Source organism: Felis catus, chromosome C1 (assembly GCF_018350175.1).
Source record: "Felis catus isolate Fca126 chromosome C1, F.catus_Fca126_mat1.0, whole genome shotgun sequence".
Classification (NCBI taxonomy): Eukaryota; Metazoa; Chordata; class Mammalia; order Carnivora; family Felidae; genus Felis; species Felis catus.
The window spans coordinates 53,194,819-53,222,322 of NC_058375.1; the positions used below are offsets into that span (position 1 = coordinate 53,194,819).

General features: G+C 39.4%; 1 protein-coding gene across 2 annotated transcripts in view; it reads left to right on the plus strand.

The window, feature by feature from the left end:
• The window catches only part of CACHD1 (cache domain containing 1), a 212,656-nt gene that overhangs the window by 80,549 nt on the left and 104,603 nt on the right, over positions 1-27,504 (plus strand). Inside the window, exon 2 of one of the 2 annotated variants that reach the window (XM_023258777.2) lies at positions 8,129-8,191. In XM_023258777.2, the coding sequence (XP_023114545.1) occupies positions 8,129-8,191 (63 nt within the window). Of the gene's footprint in view, positions 1-8,128; positions 8,192-19,686; positions 19,707-27,504 lie in introns of those variants that run through there. The other variant, XM_045035964.1, reaches the window with a different exon arrangement.

A 27,504-nucleotide genomic window follows, 5' to 3' on the forward strand; every position in this document is an offset into this window, starting at 1 on the left:
GTAATTTTGCTCCCCCTGTACCTCCAACTGTCATGGAATTACTATCATTCAGAAAATATTCTTAACAGATTAACAATAGAGTAATGATAGAATATCAAGATAGCATGTGAAATAAATTCATAATGTTTTTAGTGCTTTTTTTTTTTTTTTTTTTTTTTTTTTGAGTGAGAGTGGATGAGGGGCAGAGAGAGAAGTGGCGGTAGGTGGGGTCAGGGATCCCAAGTAGGCCTCATGCTCAGCATAGAGCCAGATGCAGGGCTCAATCCTATGACCCTGAGATCACCACCTAAGCCAAAATCGAGGGCCAGATGCTCAACTGACTGAGCCACCCAGGCGCCCCTAGTGCAGTCTACTGAAATGCCTTTTCACGTTCATGAGGTTAAGTGAGTTAATTTATGTGAAAAGTACCTAGTGCCAGACAGACAGTAAGCGGTAGCTGTTATCATTTTTTATGTATACAACCTTAAAATAAGGAAACCTGTTGGGCTGGGAAATGTGTACCCAGTGTACCATTTGCACAGGGTTGTCTGTTGTGTGCTGATTAGTTTTAAATTCCCAGTCCCGCCTCTTCCTCTGCCATGCTTTTCATTTCCTACGCACTGCCCTTTGTCATGAAATGGGAATAGCCCTGTTTCTTCCAAGTCACCGTGGTGTTCAGGATCTGATTTTTATGGTGAGGATCAAGCATAAGCCCTTGTATTTATTTTTTTCAGTGAAAGCTCTCAGGGTAGTGATCTAGTTTTCTGTGGAGTTTAGTTAGTTGTAACTGAATGTATGCCCCTTTTCAGGAGTGTGGTTACTCTGAAGAATGTTCGTCCTTATCCATTATAAAGGAAACATGCTCCATTTTGAGATGGGAGTGGGGTGGGGACGAAAGAAGATCTATTCTAGATTCAATATTCACAGGGAAGCCCTATTCCTATTTTGGGCACTTTCTAGATTTTGAATAACTTTTCTCTATTAAGATGGTATTTACGTAGGGGCACCTGGGTGGCTCAGTTGGTTGAGGGTCCGACTTAGGTGCTGGTCACGGTCTCATGGTTCATGAGTTTGAGCCCCACATCGGGATCGCTGCTCTCAGTACAGAGCCTGCTTTAGATTCTCTATCCCCTTCCCTCTCTGCCATTCCCCCCTGCTTGCGTTCTCTCTTTCACAAATAACCATTAAAAAAAAAATGGTATTTACTTAGAAGACAATACATAAACTTTAGGGTAAGGCAAATTTAACATCTAGACTTGGCCACTTTCTTAGTAATGTTCAATTGTGGACAAGTTAGAGTGTCAGAAGCTCAGTTTCCTCCTCTGTGAAATGAGTACATAGTAACTTATATGAAGGGTTGTTGTAAGTATTAAATGAAATATGTTGTAAAGCACCTGAATCCATTCTGGGCCCTTGATAATATGACAACATAATTATATGTAATATACCCCCACCCCCAACACATGTAATTAGAACAATACTTGTATATTTGAAAAAAAAAATTAATGTTTATTTTTGAGAGAGAGAGAGAGAGAGAGAGACAGACAGACACACACAAAGTGCAAGTGGGGGAGGGGTAGAGAAAGAGGGAGACACAGAATCTAAAGTAGGCTCCAGGCTCCCAGCTGGCCACACAGAGCCCAATGCGGGGTTTGAACTCACAACCCATGAGATCATGACCTGAGCCGAAGTCAGATGCTCAACCTACTAAGCCAGCCAAGTGCCTCTAGGTTATTTTTTATTGTGCTTTTTAGCGGAAACCTTTTCAGTACTCTTGGAAAACTATTTTCTTGAGCCACTTATATCCAGAATGAACAAGTTTAGAGATTTGAGAAAATGACCAAGATTTGTAGCACCCGATTCATGATTTCAAAATGAAGAATGATGAGCTTCCACAGATAAGGTCATTTTTCTGGACCTTCCATATGTTTAACAATGTGAGGCTAAACAATCTGGTAAAAATCAGACAATGTCTAATCTGGGCAGGAGGGATCCCTTAAAAGCCTCCTGAAAGATTATGCATGAGGTGTGCATAGGGGAAAATAAAGTCGTTGTATGTTTTTTGTTTTTTGGGGTTTTTTTTCCTGCAACACTTAAATTTGGTTGCTGTTAACTCCCTGCCCAGAGATTGTTGGAGTTTGTTGTAACGACAGCACTTTGTCTTTTAATGACTAATGTTGGTCAGCTTCTTGACATAATGGTGGTAATCTATATTTTCCTCCCCTTTGGCCACAATTCCTAGAATCCTAGGAAGAGATCCAGAGCTGAATGAAGTTATTAGTTAACTGTCAGCCAAATTGGCTTGCAACAGAGACCTGTAAACATCAAGAGAATAAGCCTGTGAATAAAAACTCAGTTCTGCATTTTCTTAGCAAAGATCAGGGAGGGGAGACAACAGAATTTCATTAGGCTTGTAGAGGTATTCATTTCTTCACTGTGCTGTTGTGCTATACCATTCATTTAAATATCTAGTTAAGATTTGGCAGAGCTGTTGGAGGCGTGAAGGTGGAACCAACTGTCTGGACTGACCATCTTATTAAACACTCATGTAATTGTTCCTGTTCCAGCAAAGCAGGTTCTCTTGCCATCTGTTAAGCAGGCTCAATTAAATACATTTGGGACCGAAAGAGATGGCAGATAGGAGTAGGTGGAGTGGGGACAGAGAATGACTGAGGTGCAACCCTTAAGAGGTAGGGGGGGACATAAACGCACACGTGTGCCCATCCCGGGATATTTTTCCTTCTCTTACAGTAGAGGTAGGGGGAGTTGTATTCAATTGTTACATGACTCTTTCATTTCTAACTTCATGAGTTGAACTTCCTCTCTGGGGGAGGAGGAGGAAGGCAGTGCTTTAGGAAATAAAAGAACAGAATATGCAAAGAGGAGATTTGATTAAATTGTGTTGTAAGTTTAGAATATGCAGGCTGGATGAAACTCCCATAAAGACACCTTTTTTTTTTTTCTTGCTAAAAATTCAAGTTAGTACAGTGCCACTGGATGGGAAGCTCAAGAACTGAGTAATGTTACATACTTAGAATATGATGGAGCAATTAATATGTAGCCTCAGGGAAGGCTCATCGGAGACCTTATCTGTGAATTACTAGGTGATTCTACTTGGTACAGTCCCAATTTCATCTAGATTACTGATTGGGTATAGATTTTTGAGTATTTATAGTATTCTATCCAGTTAATAGATTCTTTTCCCTTTTCTATGCATAAATAATTTTGAAAACGTAGGAAAACATTTGACTAGGGTTATTTTAAAGAGACTGCCTAGAAATGTATGTTTAAATTTATTTTAGCATAACATACATACAGAAAAGTACACAGAGGTGCCTGATGAATTCTCATAAAAGTGAATACATCCTTATAACAGGCACCCAGATCAAGAAATGGAATATTGCAGCATCCGAGAAGCCATCTTCGTGCCCTGTTCTGTTCATTCTCCCACAAAGGATAACCACTATCCTGACTTCTGACAAGATAGATGAGCTTTGCTGGGTTTTGAATTTGCCGTAAATAGAATTGTACACTTCGCATTGTAGTGTTTGGCTGCGTTCACTTAATATTATGTTTGTGAGTATCACCATGTCGATGCATGTTTGCAGTTGTGTGTTCGTTGCTATCGCTGAACATTTCATAGTGTGAACACACCACAGTTTGTTCTGGTGCTGATAGGCATTTGGATATTTTCCAGGTTGGAGCTCTCATGAGTAGTACTGCAATGAGCATTCTTCTGCTTCTCTTTTGATAAATATATGAACACATTTCTCCTCAGTGTATGCCAAAGATGGGAAATGCTGGGTCATGGGATATGCATCTAATTAAGTCTAGAAGATACTGCTAGCTTGCCAAAGTGTGTATTAATGAGGGAAAGGTCATTTTTGTCCAGAGTATTCTGTTCTCATGAGCATAAAAATGAGGTATCTTGTTTTCGTTTGATTGTGGAAGTAAATTGGTAAAAGAGGATTCAGTGAAATATTTTTACTTAAAATAACTTTTTAAAACTCCTCACCCGTTTTTAATGGTCTTTTCACCTTACAGTAAAACCCGTTTTTACTTACAATATCTGAGAATGAGAAAGCGTAATGGGCAGAGGCAGGCAGCATCTTTGCCTTTCCTTCCAGAGATTTGTACACTGGGGAGAGTTTCTTCAGACTCCCTCCAGGTTGTGCTCAAATTAAGAGTTCAGATTTCTGGAATTGTTCTCCAGGGAATTGGGAGATACCTTGGAAACAGAGGACAGAATGTCCACCCCGCCCAGCCGTACCCTAACCCTGTTACAGTGAGCAAATCATCCAAGAGCACCAGGCAATCTGACCTGTTAGGGTTGCTCACCATTTTCATGGTTTAAGACAACTTCATTTTCATTTTTCAAGTGCCTGTAACAATCAAGAAACTCAACTTTGTATTCTCTTCCTTCCACAACTTCATGTAACCAAACAAACCTTTGGCTGGGACTCTTAGTTACTCCACTCACTGGTTTGTGTGTGTGTGTGTGTGTGTGTGTGTGTGTGTGTGTGTGTATGTATGTATGTATATAGACAGACATCAGATAATTAGATACATGTATTGTTATTCCAGCACATTATATCCTGCTTAAAATGGTAAGAAAAAATCCCCAATACTCATTTTTTCTACATGCAAGTATAGGATTCCTAGATTATTCTGAAGAAAAGGTGATGGGAACAAATTTCATAGCTTCACTAAAATCAATGCTTGTTTTTAACGCAAGCCCTGGGTTCAGACCTCAGCACTAGATTTTTTTTTCTTTTTTAACCTGTGATAACATTTTCTAATGTTTGAGCTGTAGCTTTCAGTCTGTAAAATTTGGATTCACATCCTTGCCCTGTCTGCCACATAGGGTTACTGTGGAGATCAAATGTGATCCTTTATGTGAAATGGTAAACTGTAAAAGAACTAAGCCTAAGCCTTTGAGAGCTTGGCTTAGCAGGCCCTGCATTTTAAGCTAGAACTTGACCTACAGAGTAGTGAAAACTTACTCTGTACCTTGAGATCTTGTGCACACACACAAGTCCAAACTTTTAACCTTGCACCAGACATGGCTGGCTGACCTGTTGAGTCGTAAGTTCCTTGTCCAGGTCCTTTTGGCCTCTACCACCCCTCCCCTGCTTGGGAGAAAAGAGGGGCAAAAATTGTTGGCTTTGGTGATAGCCCCAAACTATTACCCTTGCAGGTGATTTCACTTTCTGCATGTTAGAGGGTTGTATAAAGTAGGTAGTCTACAGAATTAGTGCTGTTCATATCTAAAACATCTTTCTTGCTTTTTAAATTTTCTTTTATCTATCCAGCAGTTAAGTGCAGAGAATATAAAAATGCTTCTATGGCATAAAAAGATCTGTATGAAAGCATTGGCGATCATTATCGATAATTGTTAAAATGCTAAATGAATGAAGCAGGGACGGAAACACAGCCTTGTGAACACTTCCCAACATATATGCCTTTTTACAAGTGAGGAATTTTTATTTTAACCAAAAAAAAAAGAAAAGAAAAAGAGAAGGATATGATCTTATTCTTCATTAGGTTTGGCCGTTGGTGGGCGGATGTGATGTGCTTCCCAGGGCTGTCTCGTGTGTTCTTCCATCAGTCACCTTTTGGACGGGGGGCACCTTCCCGGACAGGCCACATAAGGTCTCAACTGGAAGATCACAGCCAGAAATAAGACAACTGGCGACACTCATCGAGATCTGGAGACACAACATGAATTGTGTTCATTTTTAGTCAATGTTCTCATGGTGCTGGGTAGGTTTTGAAAATCAAATTGCATAAAAATACGGAAGATGGTCTGGGAAAGTAGATGGCAGTGACACAGAATCAGTTTCTAAAAATGTTATAATCTATCAAACTAATAATTTCTGTTGCAATCAGAAAACAGAACTTCAGGTTGTAGGAATGAGGTTAACAAGTTTCTAATCCCTTTCCCAACACGGGATCTTAGGGTTCAGAATACTAATGCCCCTTCATGATAAAACACCGCCAGTGAGGTCTCTAACAGAACCCAGTAATCAGATGCATTAAGATATCTGCATCAAAATTAATGAATGAACATTCACGCTAAGAGGCTTAATAAAGACTATAAGTACCCATTGGTTGGGGTTAGTATTTACTCCCAAGTAAAATCCGGTCATGTCATATTTTGCTAACAAAGGTGTTATGTGAAACTTCTGATTTGTAGAGCCTTTTGAGTTATGGAATTGCATGTAAGGTACATATATTTGGGTACCAGCTCCTGACAGAAGTGTTTTTTAATATATGTCAGGCAACCATGTGGCAAATTCTCAAGAGATCATAGAGTTAGGAGCACCAGATCTCGAGTCACTCTGCCTGGGTTCAAATTCCAGCCTTGCCAAGGGACTCTGGGTAAGCTATTTAACCTCCCAGCGTGTTAGTTTTTCATCTTTAAAGCTGCAGGAATTTTCTTATAAAGATTAAATAGGATGCACATATAAGGTACAATATGTGCATTGCATTAGACACGCAACAAACCTGCTTCTTTTCTCTGTGTAATGGAGATAATAATAGTGCTCATCACAAAGGTGTTTTATGAGATTCAAATAAGTAAATAGATATAACATGCTTAGAATAGTGTCTGCCTATAGTAAGCATTCATTACCTAGTAGAACTTTCCTATCAATAGAGACGTTTTTAGGGAAGAAAGAGAAAAGAGACATCTGTTGAATGAATGAGTAGTGCCTGGTAAAATTATGATAATTCATAATTAGACATTTGCAGACTGTAATTCCATCCCATTCGGTCACAATCCTTCCCCTCTCCCCCCCTTCCCCAGCACCTTATCTTTCCTCTTTTGCACAGCAATTGGTAAACTTGGCACTTGTCTTCCTCACCACAACCATGCAGGTGTGTTAGGCTGTCTGGGAAGCTGTCCCAGATGCTGACAAACCCTTGGCCGTAGGATAGAAAGGAAAAAGAGAAATTTTGGCTACTATCTCCAGGTCTGACTCCTTACTCATCTGGAGAGTTCAATGGTATCTTTAAAGTTTTAGGATAAATGAGGAGCCTGCTGCTTTTTTTTTTTTTTTTTTTTTTTTTTGCGCCTCTAACAGATACATATCTTGGATTCTAATTTCTTCAGTTTGTTATATATTAATCTCTAGTGATTGCTCAGTAATGGGTAGGGTCTGGTAAAGTCCTAAGTCTGCAGAGAGGTTTTAAACACAGGCCATGTATGGAGGGGGTGGGTACTAGCTAGTCAGAGAGCAGTGGAAGAGCGTGTGTGCTTGTATGTCATAGTTTGGACTAGTGTCCTGGCACGGCTGTCCCATTTCCTGGCATGTAAGAACTGGATCTTAAGGCTGCACATATTTGGCAAGCCCTATTATGTTACCCTCCCAAGGGGGTGCTTGGGTAACGAAGGTGATAGATAATATTGGGTAGGTACTGGTGGGACCCAGGGACATGAGAAGATATGGAAAGAATCCCTTTTAAAGAGCTTTATTGCGTTAGAGTTTAGTGTCTGTAAACAATTACAGCATTCAGGGAGTGCAGAATTCAAATGAGAAACACAACTTTGTCAGATTATACCACTTGGATAAAATGGCATGGGCTCCGGAAATCTATAATTAAATGTATTTTTGAAAATGAAAAGTATAGTGTAACATCTGGTTTATTTCACTACGGAAGTGCCTGGGTATTGCTCATGTAAGTGTGATTGACTTTGACTGATATTTGGATTTCTTTGTGTAAAATAACTATTTTAATTAAATTTTTTTCTGCTTGATTCTGTTTTGTAAACAAATTATTCATGTGCACACACACTGTCATTAGAAAATGGCTGTCTTTAATGTGGAATTTAAGAAACAAAACAGATGAACATAGGGGAAAGGAAGGAAAAAGATGATAGGGAGGCAAACAATTACAGACTCTTAAATAACAAGAACAAATCGAGAGTTGATGGAGGGAGATGGGGGCAGGGGGAATGGACATTAAGGAGGGCACTTGCTGGGATGACCACCGGGTGTTATATGTAAGTGTTGTATCACTAAGTTCTACTCCTGAAACCATTATTACGCTATATGTTAACTAACTTGGATATAAATAAAATTAAAAAGAAAAAGAAAATGGCTGTCCTTAGAAGAACTAATGTTTGTTTATTTTCTTTCTGTTGCAGCGGATATTCAACTCCTTTGTTTACACTGAGAAAATCTCAAATGGAGAAAGTGAAGTACAGCAGGTAAGAGATTATTAGGACTGGACATTCTCTTTGTCTTGCTTCTGGTTACGGCTTCAGTATTCTCTGCAGGCCATTTCCTTGTGAGGTTCCAGCTGTTTTCCATGTGATTTCATATACGTCTTAAAGCATAACAGTGCCAAACTTACACTCGCAGTTCTTACAGGTAGTTGAAAAAATGGTTCTATGGATGGTGTTTTGCTGTTTGGGTTATACTTTGGAAATATTATTTAATTCATTTTCATTGTTTCGGAGCACCTGAGTGACTCAGTTGGTTAAGCATCTGACCTCGGCTCAGGTCCTATCTCACGGTTTGTGGGTTCGAGCCCTGCATCGGGCTCTGTGCTGACAGCTCAGAGCCCCGGAGCCTGCTTCAGTTTCTGTGTCTCTCTCTGTCTCTGCCCTTCCCCCATGTTCGCTTGCTCTCTCCTCTCTCTCTTTCAAAAATAAACATTAAAAAAAAAAAATCATGGGGCACCTGTGTGGCTCCGATGGTTGGGCGTCCGACTTTGGCTCAGGTCATTATCTTGTGGTTTGTGAGTTGGAGCCCCGTGTCGGGTTCTGTGCTGACAGCTCAGGGCCTGGTGCCTGCTCCGAATTCTCTCTCTCCCTCTCTCCCTCTCTCCCTCTCTCCCTCTCTCCCTCTCTCCCTCCCTCCCTCCCTCCCTCCCCCCCCCCCCCCCCGCCATCCTCTGCTCACGCTGTGTTTCTCTCTCAAAAATAAACATTAAAAAATTTTTTAAAAATATATTTTCATTATTTTGAAAATTCCTGAACTACTCATATTTAGAAATAGTAGAAATTGTTTCATCTGATAGAAGAAGTGCCCGGGTGCTGGAATCACACCGATAACCCAGGTCAAATTCTGGTTTTCTTACTGATTCCGTGACCCCCCCAGTAAGCAATTTAGCCTTTTTGATCTATAGTTTCTTGGTCTTACATAAGGGGAATACAGTTTCTGCTTTATGAGCTAGTGAGAATTAAGTGAAGTAATGTCAGGTTAGTGGAGAATAAATGAAATCTCTTCTGTGGAAGATTCTGGCATAGATGCAGCTCAGTGGATATTGGTCTCTTTTGTTCTTTTATTTTTCTTTCCTCCTCTTGTATTTCTTCCTTTGCTTCTTTCCTTCCATCTCCTTTCAATGCTGTGTGGGGTCAAAAAGTTCTGAGGCCAGATTCTATTTACTTTATTTATAGCTGCCTTCAAATGGACTGCTTCGTAAATTAAAACATAGTGTTGGTGAACTTGGTCATAAATAATTGATCTGTGCTTGAAAAGAAGGGTGGTAAAGAGGATTCTGGGTTTTAATTTCAACTAATCCACCAACTTCATTACACTATGCGACGGTCAACTGGTAATTTGAAGCGAGGTTGGAAACTTAAGTAAAAAACACGACCAAGCTAAAAACCAAAGTGTAGCAGAGTGCTTCCATAGACTAAAAAGACAACTATAGTAAAACACATAATAATTCAAACTCTCTGAGATGCTGCCTTTATTTTCTTCATGGAAAACAGCTTGACTTGATCACTTTAGAAGCACCAGGCAAGAGGAAAAAGCCTTGTGTCATTAGAGTAAACTTATTTATGGGATAGTTATTTATTTATAATAAATTACTGTGGTTTAATCTTGAAGTTCAGCATTTCCTGTGTTTAGACATTAAAATGTTTTATTGGTTACTGCAGGTTAAATTTAGAGGTTATAAGCACTTCTGTATGTATCTTTTTCTTAGCATTAGATATTTTTAAAAACTAATGACCCTGCGTTATAGTGAATATAATGTGGTTTGCTCTATCAAGTCTTATCTTTATCATTCCGGTCTTGTTTTTATTCCAGCAAACCGAAAAGTGCTTCTTAGGGTCATGACATTGAAAAGGGTTTTTAGGGGGGAAAGATTTCTACACAAAGCATGTCTGAGGGAACTTTTTGGGAGACCAAAGGCCACTTGATAACATTTTAAAGAAACTGAACCAGGGATCTCAGCTTTGGTGCTTTCCTTGAAGTAACAGATACATGTCCTTCTGTCAGCTCTTTTCAAACACGAGACTTGTTTTGTTTTCCTGGACTGATGTCATTGCTTTATTTATCTAACTGTAGAACAAATTTGGAAGCCTTTAATAACTTTTTAGAATTATAGCAATTGATTGAACACTTATGGAACACTGACGCTTACCACATTGATTTTTTTTCCCTAAATAACCTTGAAGGAAAGCTATCCTTATTACAGATGAGCAGAGTGAAGCTCTAGGAGATAAGTTATTTGTAGTCATTAGACTATTAAGTCAGCTAGTTTTCAAAATAAGTTTGACACAAAGTTATATATTTTTTTAATTTTTTATTAAAATTTTTTATTTTAATTTTAAGGGTTTTATTTTTGTTTTAAGGGTTTTTTATTTTTATTTTAAGGGTTTATTTTTAAGATCTGTATTTTCAGGGGCACCTTGGTGGCTCAGTTAGTTAAGCATCTGACTCTTGATTCGGCTCAGGTCATGATCTTGCCATTTGTGGGTTGAAGTCCCGCATCGAGCTCCATGCTGACAGTGTGGAGCCTGCTTGGGATTCTTTCTCTCTCACTCTCTCTGCCCTTCACCTGCTCGCTTGCTTGCTCTCTCTCAAAAAAACTAAATAAAACTTTAATAAATTTAAAATTTGTAGTTCCAGTTCAAAATAGGAGTCTCTGCTAAAATTTTCTTTGTTTCTGAATAATTCAAATGAAGAATTAACACCTCGTCCTTTGTCTCCTCTGATTCTCAGAAAGTTCTTTTTTATGTTGACCCACAATGTACTTTTAACTTTTCTCCAGTCTCTCCAGTCTGCCCTCTGGAAGAACCCTGAACATATAGATCTTATGCCTCTTTTGCATCCAGTATTTGGAGAGAATTATCATGTCATTATTATTGTTAGAAGAATCATAACTTCTTATAAGATTTGTTTGATAAGCCAAAAACAGGCTAGTTAATTCAAAGTAGATTATTAACTTCTGCACTCCATTTTAGCTCAGTCTTTAGCGAACCACTTCTTAGTGCATGTTTTGGTATATTTTGTAGGCTCTTGAATCCTGACTTGAGTTTGCTATCCATCATTCCTCCATTGGGGTAATGAAAACTAAAGCCTCATGGGTTCTTACCCTCCTACCTTACTAATCAATTCTTATTGAGTTTTGGATCTGACTTGTGCATACTATATAAGTTGGCAGTAAATCTCGTGTGTTGTTAATATCTTCCTGGTTAGGAGAGCAAAGTAATTAAAACTAATAAAAACATTTTGTGATTCTTGACTCTTACCACAAAACTCTCTCTCTACGGTACAGAATTTGCTTTGAGTTTTCTAATTATTTCTTTTAAATTAACCTTCAGAGTGTGGCTCTAAATGCCTAACAATGTGTTTTAAATCTTTAATTAGTTCAGTATCTGTAGTATCAGTGCCAAAAATCTGTGGCAACAGCCTCAGGAAAATAAAAATCCCATGCACACATTCTTAAAGGGAGCATTTGCCATAGACTCCATTTTTTAAAACTTTGAGAAATGAAGTTGTATGAGCCCATAAAGGCATTATATGAAATTGAACCTGAATCAAGAAAAAGAAATTTTTGATCAAGTGCCCCAAAGAGAGCAAAAACGATCCATGAAACACAAAGCAGTGAAGAAGAAACAAAAGAGAAAGAGCCTCTTGGAGCATTCCTTCGGATCACTAAAGAAATCACAGGCACCTTGGACATGTTTCAAGAGTTTGGTCTAACTTTCTCCAATGCTCTAGTAATTATTTATGTTAATCATTCAATGAAATAGCAAACATATTTTCATAATGCCATATGTCATAAAGTATTGATGTCACTGGCTGATTTTAGAAGACCTCAGAATTCTTAGGGGACAGGCAAGATCACGGTAAGTGCAGCACTTCTGTGTGAGACGAACCTGACCTCGGGCCAAGAGCTTGCCTCTAGCAGTACTCTTTATTTACAGGGTATCCGTTTAACTCTTTAGGATCTTCTTCTTCAGCATAGAAACCTGCTGTTTTCCTGTCTTAAACACAAACAAAAAACCCTTGACCCCACTTCCCTCTCCATGTACTGCCCCATTTTTTCTTTCCCTCTGAAGCACAAAGCATCACCAGAGGTGTCTATATACTCCATAAATCCAGTTTTCCCATTCTCTCTGAAACCTTCTCCAGCCCAACCAGTCCCACAAAACCTCTCTCTTTAAGGTCACCGGTGATGCCCACTTTGCTAAATCCAGGGTCCTCATTGTATTTGATGAACATTAGTACTAAGAGGTCATCCTTTGCATTGTGTTGATAACTTACACATTTGCCTACAGGATCCCACTCTTACCTCCTTGATGTTGTTTGGCATATTTCTGCCTTAGGGCTTTGCTGTGCAGACATACTTCCTCAAGGGCCTTGGCCTGCTTCAAGTATTTCTTCCTCAGACGTCACTTGCTGAAAGAGAGGACCACCATATTTAAAAATGCAGCCCACCCTGCCTGCCAAACTCCTGATTTTCCTTTACCTGGATTCTACTCGCCCTGTCCCAGCAGCCCCTTATTACTTATCACTGTGGTTTTAGGGTATTGGCTTTATAAAACTAGTTTGGAAACATTCCCTCCTCCTTTACTTTTGAAAAGAATATAGCATTGGTAGTATTCCTTCCTTTGATGTTTGGTACAACACACCCAGAATACCATCTGGGCTTGGAGCACTCTTTGTGGGCAGGGTTTTGATCATCAGTTTCTTTAATAGCTATAGGTCTTTGGGTTTTGCAGCCGGGATTTAGTGAGGAGATTTGATTTTTTTTCCCTTTTCAGATTTTCTGTTCCCTTTTGTGTCAATTTTAGCAACTGGATTTTTTCAAGAAATTTATCTTTTTCATCTAGGTTGTCAAATTTGTTGGCATAAAAGTATAATATTGTGTTGTCCTTTTAATATCTGTAGGCTAAAAGAACATAAAGAAAAATCAGTAAAACAAAATGCTCGTTCTTTGAAAAAAAAAAAACAAACTCCATTAAGTGGGATAAATTAGACCAACAGAGAATGAGAGAGAGGACAAATGGCAAAGCAAATTGGTGATGACCAAGTTTTTTAAACTTGAACTTGGCCTCATTAATCTTCTTCATTTTCTGTTTCACAGATTTGAGCTCTTTATTATTTCCTTCCTTGTGTTGTGAGTTAATTTTGGTCTTTCTCTTCTTAAATTGGAATTTCAGGTCATTGGTTTTTATACCTTTCTTTTTTTCAAATAGAACCATTTTACACTATAGACTTTCCTCTGAGCACTGCTTTTGTTACATCCCACAAAGTTTGATATCATGGTTTCATTATCGTTCAGTTTTTAAATATTTTCTAATGTCTTCTTGGACCCATGGATTACTTTACAGTGTGTTGTTCAAGTTCCAAAACATTTAAGGTTTTCTTACCTATCTTAACTGTTACTAATTTCTAATTTGATTTCAATGTGGCCAGAGAACATATTCTGTATGTTCCTTAATTTATTGAAGGTTGGGTTTTATGGCTCAGCATATGATTTGTTTTGGTAAATATACCGCATAAACTGGAAAAGAATGTGTGTTCTGCAGTTGCTGTTACATTCTTTATAAACAGGTTGATATTTCAGATCATTTACTTTGGGGCTGATTTTTATTTTCTCTAATTCTGTCATTGCCAAGAGGATTGTTAATATCTGTTTTGGTGGAGTTGTATATTTTCTCCTTTAATTCTGCCCGTTTTTGCCTTCTATAGTTTGAGGTTTCATTATTGGGCACATGCATTTAAAATTGTTTGGTCTTCCTGATGAGTTGTTGTTTTGACATTATGAAATGTTGTTCTTTATCTCTGGTTACAATGCTTCTTCTTGTTGTCTCTTTAACCTGATATTAATATGGCCACTCCAGCCTTTCTTGGCTTACGATTTGCACTGTGTCTTTTCACAACCATCTACTTTCAGTGCCTCTGTTGCTAACAGTGTGTTTCTTAAACAGAATATAGTTGAGGCTTCTTAAAAAATGTTTGTTTATTTTGAGGTGGAGGGGTGGGGGAGAGAGAGAGAAAGAAAGAGAAAGAAAGGGAGAGAATGAATGAATGAATGAATGAATGAATGAATGAATGAATGAATATCCAAGCAGGCTCCATGCTATCTGCATAGAACCCCATGGAGGGCTCAATTTCACAAACCATGAGATCACGACCTGAGCTGAAACCAGGAGTCAGAGGCTTAACCAACTGAGCCACCCAGGCTCCCAGAAAATTTCTTTTTTTTAATCTGACAACTTTTAATTGGGAGTGTTTAGTCAATTAACATTTAATTTGATTGTTGAATTTGGTCAACTGTTTGGTTTTTCATTTTCCACTCTTTTAAATTTTTTTTCAATTTCATATTAATCTATTTTAGGTTTTTTAAGCTATATTTATATTTCTTTAGGTATTTTTAAGTTTATACTCCATAAATTACCGTATACATACTTACTACAGTCTATTTGGAGTTAATATTCTGTCACTTCGTGTAACATCTAGAACTCTCACAACTTTATAGGTCCATTTCCCCACTGCTATCCTTCATGCTAGAGTTACATCTATTGCAAACTTCACAAGAGAATGTTGTATCTTTTGCTTTAAACTGTCCAATGTGTTTAATAATTAAGAGAAAAATAAATCTTGTATACTTACCATTTCCAGTAAGTTTTCATTTCTTTCTAAAGATCATCAACTGATACTAAGTCTGAGAACTTTTTTTTAGTATTGCCTCGTAATGAAGATTTTCTGGTGACATTCTTTGTTTCTTATTATTCTTGTTCTCAGAAAGTGTATCTATTTGCCTGTTTCTTAAAAGCCGTTTTTGCTTGAGACTGGATTCTAGACAGACAGGGTTTTTTGGTAGTGTTGTTTTTTTTCTTTTAGTGTACTAATGATGTTCCACTGTGTACTGGGCTGCACTTCTGATGAGAAGTCAGTTAAAGTTGTTTTTGTATGTAATATTGCCCCACTCACATCCCCTAGCTGCTTTGACGATTTTTCCCTCTGTCTTTGGTTTTCAGCAATTTTACTATGGCTGTCTGGACATAGTAGTCTTTATATTTATTTATGAGCTTTCTGAACTTATAAATGTATGGTTTTCACCACTTTTGGAGACTTTTTGATCATTGTCTGTTCACATATTTTTTCTACCTCATTCTCTTTTCTCCTGCTGGGACTCTGATTACATGTATGCTAGATCTTTTGATATTTTACTACACGAGTTCCTCAGATAATGCCTCCTCCTCGTCCTTTTTAAATTTTTTTCTCCTCTGATTTTTAGATAACTTTTATTAATCTATCTTTACGTTTACTCCAATTATCCCCAATTTGCTATTGACCACCACAGATTTTTTGTTAATGGTTTATTTTTGAGAGAGTGTGAGTAGGGGAGAGACGGGGGTTGGGGGCACAGAGGATCCCAAGCGGGCCCTGCACTGACAGCACAGAGCCCGATGTGGGGCTCAAACTCATGAACAGTGAGATCATGACCTGAGCCAAAGTCAAATGCTCTGCTTACTCAGCCGCCCAGGCGCCCCCACAGATAGATTTTTAAAACTTCAGATATAGATTTTTAAACTCTACATTTTCCTTTTTTTTTTTTTTAAAGGTTTGTTTATTTTTGAGGGAAAGGGGCAAAGAGAGAGGAAGAGAGAACTGGAAGCAGCCTCCAGGTTCTGAGCCCTCAGAGCAGAGCCCAAGACAGGACTTGACTCCCACAAACTGTGAGATCATGACCTGCACTGAAGTCAGATGCTTAACTGACTGAGCCACTCAGGCACCCCTCCATTTGTTTCTTTTTTAAGAAAGTCTGTTTTTTTCTGAGATTTTCTTTTCACTCATTGCAAGCATATTCTCCTTTCTGTCTTTGAGCATATTTAAAAAAGCTGCTTTAGAATCCTGTCTGCTGGTTCTAACATCTGCAAATACTTGAACTTGATTTTTGTTGACACTTTTCTCTTGAATATTGGTCACACTTTTTGTTTTGTTTTCCTTCTGATGTCAAAAAATTTGGATTGTATCCTGGAAACTGGAAAGCTTTGGATTCTGATATATTCCTGTTAGGACAGTTGATTTCTTTGTATTGGTTTTAGCAGGCAAGTGGGTTGATTGGACTCACACTACTAGTCTGTTATTTGTGTTTCAAAACATTTTAGCATTTAACATACATTCTGGTAGAAGTCTATAGTTCTTAGTTATTTTTATGAATTGTTATTTGATACTGAAAATTTTACCTGAAAGATTTAAAAAATTTTTTTCAGTTTTTATTCATTTATTTTGAGAGAGAAAGGGAGTGTACAAGTGGGTAAGGGTCAGAAGGGGAGACAGAATCACAAGCAGGCTCCACACCATCAGCAGAGCCTGATGTGGGGCCCGAACTCATGAACTGTGAGATCATGACCCTAGCTCAGACCAAGAGTCAGACGCTCCACTGACTACCACCCAGGCACCCCTTACCTGAAAGACTTAAAATGTGATGTTTTATTTCACCAGATACAATTTATTGGAGTAAACGAGAAACACATTTGTTCTATAAGAAATTGATACTTAACAGGTGCTATTGCTCCAAATTATTCTTTTATCTAAGTGTAAACTCAGGGCACCAGTCATGAAGAATTTGGACTAGGTGAAAGCAATTGATTAGCAAGATCTAGATCTTTCACAAAATTATATCCTTTATTCATTAGAGAAGAAAAATACTCTGTAGCAGGACAAACACACAATGGCTCTTCGAAGTCATTATGAATAGAAGTAGTCAATCTTAGACAGATGGCACTCCAGGTGCTAAAATGTAAATAGTCAGTTCTAACTAGTGTACTGTTTTCAAATTTTAGAGTAGAAAGGGACCTCAGAGACCGTGGGTACAAGGCCAGAAAGGTTAGGAAACTTTCTTCCACTTTTTTTTGGATGGGGCTGCTTGGGATGGAAAGCTAAAGAGTCTTGCCTTTTGATATGGAAAACTTGAGTTCCAAGCAGGTTCTGTTATTTACGATCTGTTTGATTTTTGGCATGATACTTAACCTTTCCTGTGTCTACATCAGCTTTATTTATAAAATGGGGGTAGCAGTCTGTCCTGCACAATTGTTGAAAAAGTTACACATCTGGCACAGACTAGCCATTTCAGTATTTTGTGTTCTCTTTTCAGAATACTAAAAGGAAGTAGAGTGTGAATATAAGAGTACTCTAATGGAAGATTGTTATTCTTGGTGTGTTACTTAATCCTCTTAGGTAAGGTCTGTAAGAAAAGATCTATAAATTTTAGAAAGTCAATTTCTAGGAGAGAATGACCACAGAAAGACCCTGGAAGGGACTAGTGGGAGCCTTAAATAGAAGCCATGCTAGTTGAGAAATGAGAGACTGGACAATGGGTTTCTATCAGCTTTGCATTTGTATTACTTCTATATTTCTCTTGCCAAAAACTCTCCACTGTAGGAGAATCTGATTATGTTGTTGAACTGTGCGCTGAACCACACAGGGAGAAAGGGGACAATGGTAGACAAGAAGAGGAGGTAAGGAAGAGCTGAGCACTTGGGAATCTTGTCTTTGAATTCTGACTTCCCGGGCCTGGTGCTGGGTAGGCGTTTCATGAATATTTGTTGAAGGAAGTGTCCAGAGATCCTCTTGCACCTCATTATTCATATTCCCAGAATCTGGATTTGTTTTGGGGTTGCCCTGCCAAGTATAACCTAGTGTGGTAGTAGCCTGCAGGCTCTCATTTTGTTTGTCATTACCTAGTGAAGTATGTTCAAGGCTCAGACTTGTCTAGAGTAGAGGAATCCTGGAGGTGGTGTAGATGGATTCCACCCTTTCTTTGCCCCTCACCTTTCCCCCATCTGTCCCCGGGAGATTTATTTAGGCTGAGCCCTGGTTTAGTTCACCCACTTACCCAAATCTACACTTGGCTCTGTGTTTACTGTAAGTGTTCACTAAATTTTTGTTGAATGAGTGAACAGAAGGCACTAAATTTGTAGGAAGGTAAAATAAAGGCGGAGAGCTAGTGAAGCCACACAGATGGGGAATTTATAATGAATCAGCCAAAGCCCAGAGCAAACAGATGATACTCTCTCAAACTAGAGTTGTAGCAAATTGAGCTGGTTGTTTAGGTTTCCTTGATTGGAAACTAATCTAGGTCTGTTTCAGCTCTTACTGTTCTTAGGCCGACTTTCCAAAAGACAAATTCATTTTTATCTTAGAAACCCTCTTCCTGGGCTACTTATGCCTTGTTAATAAGATGGGATGGCGGTCTGTCATTTTGGAAAAATGGTATAAGAGAGGATGTGATAGTTGTAATGTTTATGTGTGTATTTTTTAGTATATCCGTGTATATTTTCTCATTTTATCGTCTTAATGACATCGTAAACAGTACAGGTATCATTATCCCATTTCCCATATGAGACAACTGTGTCAGAGAGGTTTGTTAAAGTGGCAATGACAGAATTTTTCTAGTTTAGTGTTTTCTTTATATTGGTTATGATAATTGACATCACTTACTGAATATTTATTATTAAGCACTACCCTTAAATTTTGTATAGCCACATGGTTTTTCCCCCTTACGTCCTTCAGTCTTGGCTCAGTGTTCCTTCTCAGTGAGGCCCTCCTTGGCCATTCACTTATAAATTTATATCTTTATTTAAAAAAAATTGTAATGTGTGATTATTTTTTGAGAGAGACAGAGCATGAGTGGGGGAGGGGCTGGGGGGGTGGGTACAGAATCTGAAGCAGGCTCCAAGCTCTAAGCTGTCAGCACAGAGCTCAACGTGGGGTTTAAACTCACAAACCGTGAGATCATGGCCTGAACTGAGGTTGGACGCTTAACCAACTGAGCCACCCAGGAGCCCCATTTATAAATTTTTTAATTACACCCCTCTTCTTACCTCTGTTTTATCTCCTTATAATTTATCACCTAGGACTTCTATATATGTTTATTTTTCCTTATTGTATATATTTCCTAATAGAATATAAACCCTATGAGGGCAGAGCTGGTTCATTCCTTGATGTGCCCTCAGTACCAGGAAAAAGTATCTACATGTAGTATATGGTAGGTACTCGGTAATAATTGCTGCAGGGAAATAATAATCCTCAAAACAAGCTCTATAGGGTTTACTGACAAGGAAAATTATGCACAGGTAAATACCTTGCCCAACATCACTTAAGAGGTTAGAGAACTTGATTTTGAATTCACGTAAATTTAGATCCAGTGCTCCACCACGTATTTTCCAAATTTTGTTTTCCTAAGATATGGGAAAAGTACTACAGAGGCTGTTGTAGAATGTAAGGGATGAAGTTCTTTTTTCTCTCCATTTCTTTCTCTAGCAATTCACCCTCCTTGTTTGATATATTGGAGTTTAGTATACAGTTGTATTTTTAAAAATGGTCTATCCTTTTAAAAAAGGAAAGCTCTACAAACGATTCAACTACTTCATTCTGCTTTCCAAAAATAATCGTTGAGTCTGAATTTGTTTTAAAAGAAATGCAAAAATACTGTGATTAGGAGATACTCCCTCAACTTTGGAAAAGGTAAGAAAATATTAAATAAATGTTCGTATAGCAGAGAGAAAATTTTGTGGTATTTGTACCTCCTCTAAAAATAAACTGAGTGCAGGGACCTTGTTAGAATAATTGTGTAGTGCTTTATAGATACTGCAAATGAATGGATAAACTAGAGTATGATCTCTTGAAGGGGAGATTCTGAGCATACCTCTGGTAAGTGGTAGGCAGTTAATGAATTCAGCAAACATTTGTTGAGGACTTACTATATCCTTGGCATTGTAGGAAGAGAAACAAAGAGCTTATCTCAAGGACACAGTTAAATCACAGGAGACATGTGTTCATATATTTGGTGTATCTTGATAATCTCTTGCAGGTGATGGCCCCAAGGACAGAAATGCCCCCTTTGGGAAATATCTTTCTGATTGTATTTATAAGAGACTGAGCGGTGGTCTGAATAGATTATGGATCGCATCTAATGTGGCAGTACTTTCCGTTCAAATTATGTATTTTTTCTAGAATTCTAATAAATAAGGGTGGGTGCAAGAACTGGTATGTACCTAGATTTTGTTGCCTTCGGGAAAAGGTTATTTGACACGACAATTTGTGTTCCTTGAACAAATACTGCTTAATGTGCGTTATCTCATTAAATTTTTACTAAAACTTGGTGATACAAATACAATTCCTCTTCCTGTTGTAGAGTTGAGGAAACTGAGACTTAGCTATTAAGTAATTTCCCCAAATCGATCTTGAATTAGGTGATATGACCAGGATTTTAATCAACGTGTTCTGATGTTGCTTTTCATACTAATTCCACTGCTGGTTTTCTGTAGGTCTTCAGTATTTTAAAAGGAATACTTTCCCGAAAGTATTACATATCAAGCAAAGTAAGAAAGGAGTACGTCTAGGGGCGCCTGGGTGGCTCAGTCGGTTGAGCGACCGACTTCGGCTCAGGTCATGATCTCACAGTTTGTGAGTTCGAGCCCCGCGTCAGGCTCTGTGCTGACAGCTCAGAGTCTGGAGCCTGCTTCCGATTCTGTGTCTCCCTCTCTCTCTGCCCCTCCCCCACTCATGCTCTGTCTCTCTCTGTCTCAGAAATAAATAAACATAAAAAAAACTTTTCAAAAAAAAAAGAAAGGAGTATGTCTAAACATTGTAAGGACTATGATGAATACTTAGCTGCTGAACGAGGGAAAGATGGAGTTTAAATGCTCAGTTGATGCGAGTAAAACCATGAACAGGGTGCCTTCTGGACGGTTAGTGACAGTTCCTTTAAGTCTAATAAATTATAAGGATGTAACTTGAGCCTCGTGAGGAAGAGCATTATATTACTAATGGATCATCCTGCAGGAACATAAACAAGATGTAAAAATAAATGAAGTCTTTGACTCTTCATGTTCACAATTCATCATTATTCTGTTATGAACATAACCCTAAGACCGTTGGTTATAATTTGTGTCATGATGGAATTTCTGTTCGGCTTTTGGCTTTTTTTGTTTTGTTTTGTTGGTGGTGTTTTTTGTAAATGAGTACCCCCTAAATAAGACCTTTTAGCTAATGGAGTAAGTGGAAAAACTGCAGCTGTCAGGTTAGCACTCGGGATTAAAGTCTAACAGAGTGAGCTTCTCTTCTGTTACGCACAAGTAGGACTTGGTTACCTCTATGGCTTTCCCAGTGTAGAGCTTGGTTGGTAAAGCTTTTGTCAGTATAGCTTCCCTGGAGAATGTAGCAAGCCCTTCACTACCTCTCAGAACTCCTGGCTTTTCCCCCGGTGTGAAGTTCTGACAATAATCAGGGATACTTGGGGAACTGCTCAGCTTATTAGGGTAAAACAAGATGGCCCCGGAGAGAGAAAGCAGCTTGATGGCTGCATAACTCAGTACTTAATAAACAAAATTTTGGAATTTGAACTATTTATCTTGTTTACATTTTAAGGAAAATATGCAGCATATGTTCCGTATGCTTGTACATACTTGGAAGTTAAAATATGGCTGTATGCATGCATGAAAGATTTAATTCCTGCACCAAATATAGACCAGCTGGCTTCAGGCATACATACTGTACCTTAGCCAATGTATGTGCCTGGTGTTGAGATAAGCTGAGATAATCCCGCTTGCACACATACACACCTCACGGGTACACACACATCTTATATAGTGTGCTTTCTTTGAACACCTAAAAATGCTATATCGTTTATACATGTGAATTATATTCTGTGCACATATTTATAGTTCATGTTTACATTTGTACATACACTTGTATCTCAGTGATAGAAAACAGAAATCTCTCTCCGCCCCCCCCCCACCATACACTAATATTTAAGGCTTAAAAATTCTAATTCTAGGTTTTTTGTTGCAGTTCTGGCAAAACCCAGAATAATCCATTTCCCAGTTCCTTTAATTCCCACACATTGTGTTCCCCCTGTTGAAGAGAGAGCAAATGAAGGGGTGGATACCCTCTCTCCTGCAGCAAAGGCAGGGAGGAGGTGTTGCAGGCAGGCATCACTGGAGAGAGTACTTTGTCGCCAGGAGCACGAGGGTGAAGCCTTTGGGGCAGGGCAGGAAAAGACATCGAAGCTCCCACCATGTCTGCACCTCTCCCTGCCCCAGGTTTTCACATAACCCTGCAATCCGTATGTGTGCAAATGCCTTCTTTCAGTAAAGCAGAACCTTGAAAAGTATAAGCCTGGGCTTTTTACTCAGACTTCCTTTAATTAGAAGGGAATAGACTGAGTGAAAGTCTTCATTCTAGAAGCCAGGAAGACTTCACCATGAGAAATGAACATTGCACTAAAAATGGAAACAATTAAGCCCCTTATACACACATTTCCAGTATCTGTAGGTTGGAGAGTACTCAGAAATGCTGGGGAGAAAAGTAGCAGCCAAGATTTCTCCGAATCCACCCAAAACTGCTGCTCCTACTAGAAAAATAACCTCAAATCATCTCCACCGGCAGAATGCACACACAGAAACTCAACCCAGAGTATATTCGAAAACCTGGTGAGACTCGTAAGAGCAGGGACCACCTCATCCCTAATCTGTTCCTTGGTGCAATAGGAAATACTTATGGTAATGATGTGAAGGAATTAACTGCTGCTCATATCAAGAGCTTCTGAATTAGCTAAGCATTTTGAAAATCTGGACTGATAAAATAACACATTGATGAAAATGGAATCTTACCAAGAGCTACAATTTTGTTTTAATATTAGAAGACCAGTCAGGTCAGGATCGTACTAAAATAGCTGTTCATGGGCATTCTTACTGGTTGTTGCTTAAGCAGTCTTTTGTCCTTTTATATGCTGCAAAGTACATGCTGGTTCTTCTGCAAAGTCATGGAGAAGGGTCACTGTCACATCGTCTGACACCGCGGTCAGGCACATGGGGGAAGGTGTTAGCAGTGAATCCTACGCAAATAAACAGCCAGTGGAGAGCAAGTCATGGCCTAAGTCTTCTGTTTGCAATCCTCCCTGTCATCAGATAGGGGATGAGAAGACCTTCCCAAATCCAACTGTGAGTTGGAGAATGATATCAGATGCAGGTTGGCAAGGGAACAGACAGAATAGTTCAGAGAAGGATCTAATAAAATTGTTGTGGTTGAGGCAAATATCCTCATTCCTCTGGTTTGGAACCCACATGGGAAACATTACTTTTTGTTGTTTCTAGTAAGTCCTAATAGCATTTCCCGCTAGCATCCAGGATTTACACCTCATTTAAGTGGTCTGTGTGAGTGTCGTGGTTGTTTCCTAATTACAACAGCAACAGCAAAAAACCTGTGCCTCTGTATCAATAATTACAGCTATATGCCTGCATTGTAAAGGCCGCTAGATCTCAGAAGCTATTTTGCCACTACTCCCGTATCTGGAAACTGAAGCTGAAAGTACCTTTTCTCTATTGAGATAAGTATGTTACAAACTGGCTTCACTGTTGGAAGGTAGGACCCGGGGAGTGTGCTCTCCTTCCTAAAGTTATCACACCGCAGTCAAAACTCCGATGATTTTGAATATTCAAGGCTAGTCTTCAACAGCTGAAGAAATCGAATGTTTATAAGATACTTTTTCCTGTACTGCTTTTCCCCCCTCGATTTTGAACGGAATCTGTGTTGTGGGAGTTGGTTACTCCAAATACGGAGTATGCTGTGCATTCGCTCGGTCTTGCACTGACTTACCTTGTAATGGGGGACTAGGAGAGACCTCCTACTTTATTAAGCTCTACTGTCATTAGAAGAAATAGGTATTAAGTCCTAAAATGGCATGTTACATAGTCCACTGGAAAGAGAAGTCAAGTTAATATTAATAAAGGAGGAAATAGAAACATCTCCTCCTCCCCCACCGCCATTATGTCTCAAGATTGTCTTCCCAAGGTTTGGATTTACTAAGTTCTTGGCAGGTCAAGGGTAAGAATGTGTTTGGTGGTAGATTTTTGTTCCCCTGCCAGTGTCCTCTTTCCACTTTGTTGCTGAGCTAATTGACACTTGCTGGCAAGTGTTTGATCGATCTGCTCTCAACGGGCTGTGAAGAAACCCTAAAACACTGTGGTCAGTTGGCCTGTTACTGGAGTTAGCTCACGTTTTGACTTTCATTTATATGGGAAAGACTTCCTGAGTCCCTGCAGCGTGCCAGGCTCTGGCCCAGGTTGCAGAGTTGGTTGGAGAGGAGGTGCTGTTTGTATTGGGTGTGGGGAGAATTGCACGGTCGCAGAGCCCTCCCAGATGATCCCCAGTGGCTCTAGTAGTGGTGGCCTCCTATTAGCTGAAATGCTTCTAAGCTACACCTGCTGTTGATAAGTTACACACAGATATTTGTACTCTATACAGGCTTTACAAAGTAAGAGTAAAGGGACTGGTTTTCTTTTCTTTTCACGATTGAGCGTGTCCTTCATAGGCCACCAGAGAATTCCTGAGTTCACAAACCCAAGATCTTTCTCCCCCTTTCTTCCCTAATTAACTTCCTGTGCAAACTTATCTCAAAAGTTATGAATTAAATATTAGAGGTTAGTCTCTGCTGTGGCTCCTGCTTCTCCCTCCTGCTCCCCATTTCTCAGCCTCTCAATTTTTTCTAAGGTCAAGAGTAGGCTGAACTTCTTGTTCCTTTGTAAAGGAATGGGCTGTAAACTTTGAAGGCCTGAGGACGTGCTTATTTTGGTTTTAAGGAACCTCAGCTCAGAGGCTCCTGTTACAGAATGAAGTGAGAAGTGGGTTGAAGCCTACCCTTCCCATTGTTTCTTTTTTTATGATATGGTTGTTAAGGGCAGAGTGGGGTGAAAAACAGGGCAAGAGCCCATTGAGCCCTTGAGTTGATAACCTTGGCTTTCAGGAGTGTTGGGTGTGTGTTTCCATGACTCTCCTGAAATACCTAACACAAACTGCTGCCCAAAGCAAACCCCATTATAACCTTTAAAGCAAACCTGCATTTTGCTTAGACAGAAGCTGCCACTCTCAACTGTTTCCCAGAGCTCAGCCTCTGGTTCTCTGGCATGTCAGCACTTGCCTTCTGTTTTTTCCATTGCACTCCTCCCCAGCTCAGCCACAGGGGCCCCACCTCTCACAGGATCAGGGTATGTGACCCTGGAGCCCAGACAGCCTTGCAATAAATCTTCCTAGTCCACCTGCAGCTCATCTGTCAGCGGCTGCCCTGCTTCTCCGCTGGATGTGCTATTCCCACACATCCGTCAGACAACCCTGAAGCCCCTTTGGGCCATTGGAGAGTCAGACTGGCCCTATTCCACCTATAGGTCTTTATCTATCTTGTCTTGTATCGTTGTCTGCCATGCCCAGGCTTTGCTCTACTGAGTGATTACAGGAAGCCCAAACCTAGTGGTCAATGGGCAGCCACATCACAACCATGGCTATTGGCCGTCAGAATCCCTTCTATGAACTGGTGTTCTTGTTCTCATTAAGACTTACTCCAGAGCAGCTGATATTACCCAGGATCGGGAAGTAGACAGGCCCAGAGTTTCTAATTGCCTTGAACCAGATATGAACAGTATTCCTAGTTTATCTGCCCTTTCCTAGAACTGGAAGCAGATTTTTCCAATATGGCAAATAGTGGTGTATTATATGAGGGCAAATGATTACAGTAGTGAGTGAACTCTTTTAAGTCTCTTCTAGATGCTAGGTACTACGTTAGATAAAAATGCAGTGTAGTGTTCATGAACATGGATTTGAGTATTAGCTGAGTGACCTTGGACAAATTATCAGCACCATCTACTAAAAATAGCATCTAGCAATTACTAAGAGCTGTTACAAGAATTAAAAGACTTCACATAATGTTGCACTTTCAAAATGCCTAACACATGGTCAGCAATCGATAAATGCTAGTTGTGATGCTCCTGGTTTGTTGGCGAAAGCGGGATCCTTACCTAGGAAAAAATGAACAATGTGAAGCAGGATATGAGGGGTCCAGCTCAGTTAATTCAAGGCGATTTTGGAAAAGAAGGGTCTGAGGAGGATTCAAAGACACAAAAATCGGGCTGGGACTGAAAGAATGAATTGAATTGAATTGAATTTGATCTGGGAAAGTTGAGTTTTCTGCAATTTGGGGAGTTTGTAGCACAGAGAGAACAGAGCTAGAGATTAGAAGAAATGGTCTCTGGTTTCTCCACTCACTCAGTGTGAGCCCGGGCACACCACTGAGACTAGATTTCCTGACTGTAGAAACAGGACAGGGAATACTTGCTCTGCCCAGCTCCTAGGGTTGTGGGAAGGCACATGTAAGACGAGTCACGTAAAAAAGGCAGAAGACCAGAATAAAAGTCCTCATTAGATCCTTAAGTTTAGAAAGAAGATCCTAGAAGGATCCCGAGTTACTTCAGACTGTAATTATGTAACCTGCAGGACACAGTGCTTTTAACGAGGCACTGACAACCCTAGCAAGGTCATAGCCCAGTGTTAACACATCCAGCCTGACTCTTTGTTCAAGATTCTCCAAAGTACCTGAGTCAGTACATCAAGTCCCCCAAACAATAACAACTACAATAATGGTTAAGTAACAATAGCAACAGTCAGTATTTGGCTCTTACGGTCGTTGCTCTGCTGACTCTTCACAGACCTGAGCCCTTTTAGTTCTCAAACAATATCATGAAGCACCTGTTATTATTCCCAGTTCAGAGGTAATTAAGTTGAAGCTTAGAGAAATAAGGTGCCTGTTCCCTTTAGCTAGTTAGCGACAGAGCCGGATTTAACTCCAATTTATTTGACTCCAAAGCTTAAGCCCTTTGTGCCATTTTGCTGTTAATCTAAAGGGGGGGAAATGTTCCCTCCTTCCCCTGCTGACCCTGTGCCAGGTTTCCTGTGGAGGATCAAGCATGCGGATGAGTTAAGTGAATAAAATGGTTAATGTTCAGGTAGCCCTTCTCCCTTCAATTAGAGCTCGATTATTGGAAAATTTAGACCCCACATTATTTCTGTATCACTATCACGTGCATTTGCTGCTGTCGAGACGGAGCTATAACAATAAAAATCCTTTGTGCTTATCATGGGCTTTCTATGTTCACTGTTTCATTGGAACATCACAGTAAACCCTTGAAAAGGGTGAATAGTGTTCCCATTTTACTCATGAGGAAACTGAGTCTAGGGGGAAGTCAACTCGCCCAAATTCCCAGCAGAAAATTGAGAGAGCTCTTACAACTGTCACTAATAATTACTGGTAGTAATGGCTAATTACTCATAGCTAGCAAGGGCAGAGCGTTTTTTTATATCCTGCATACGGTGTGCAACATGCAGCAATGAGGATGCTTTCCACTTGAACTTTGGAATGTGGCAGTGTGATGTTCAGAGATGTTAAATATTTGTGCTTGCATATACATAAAATTATTTCTATGTCACATACGCT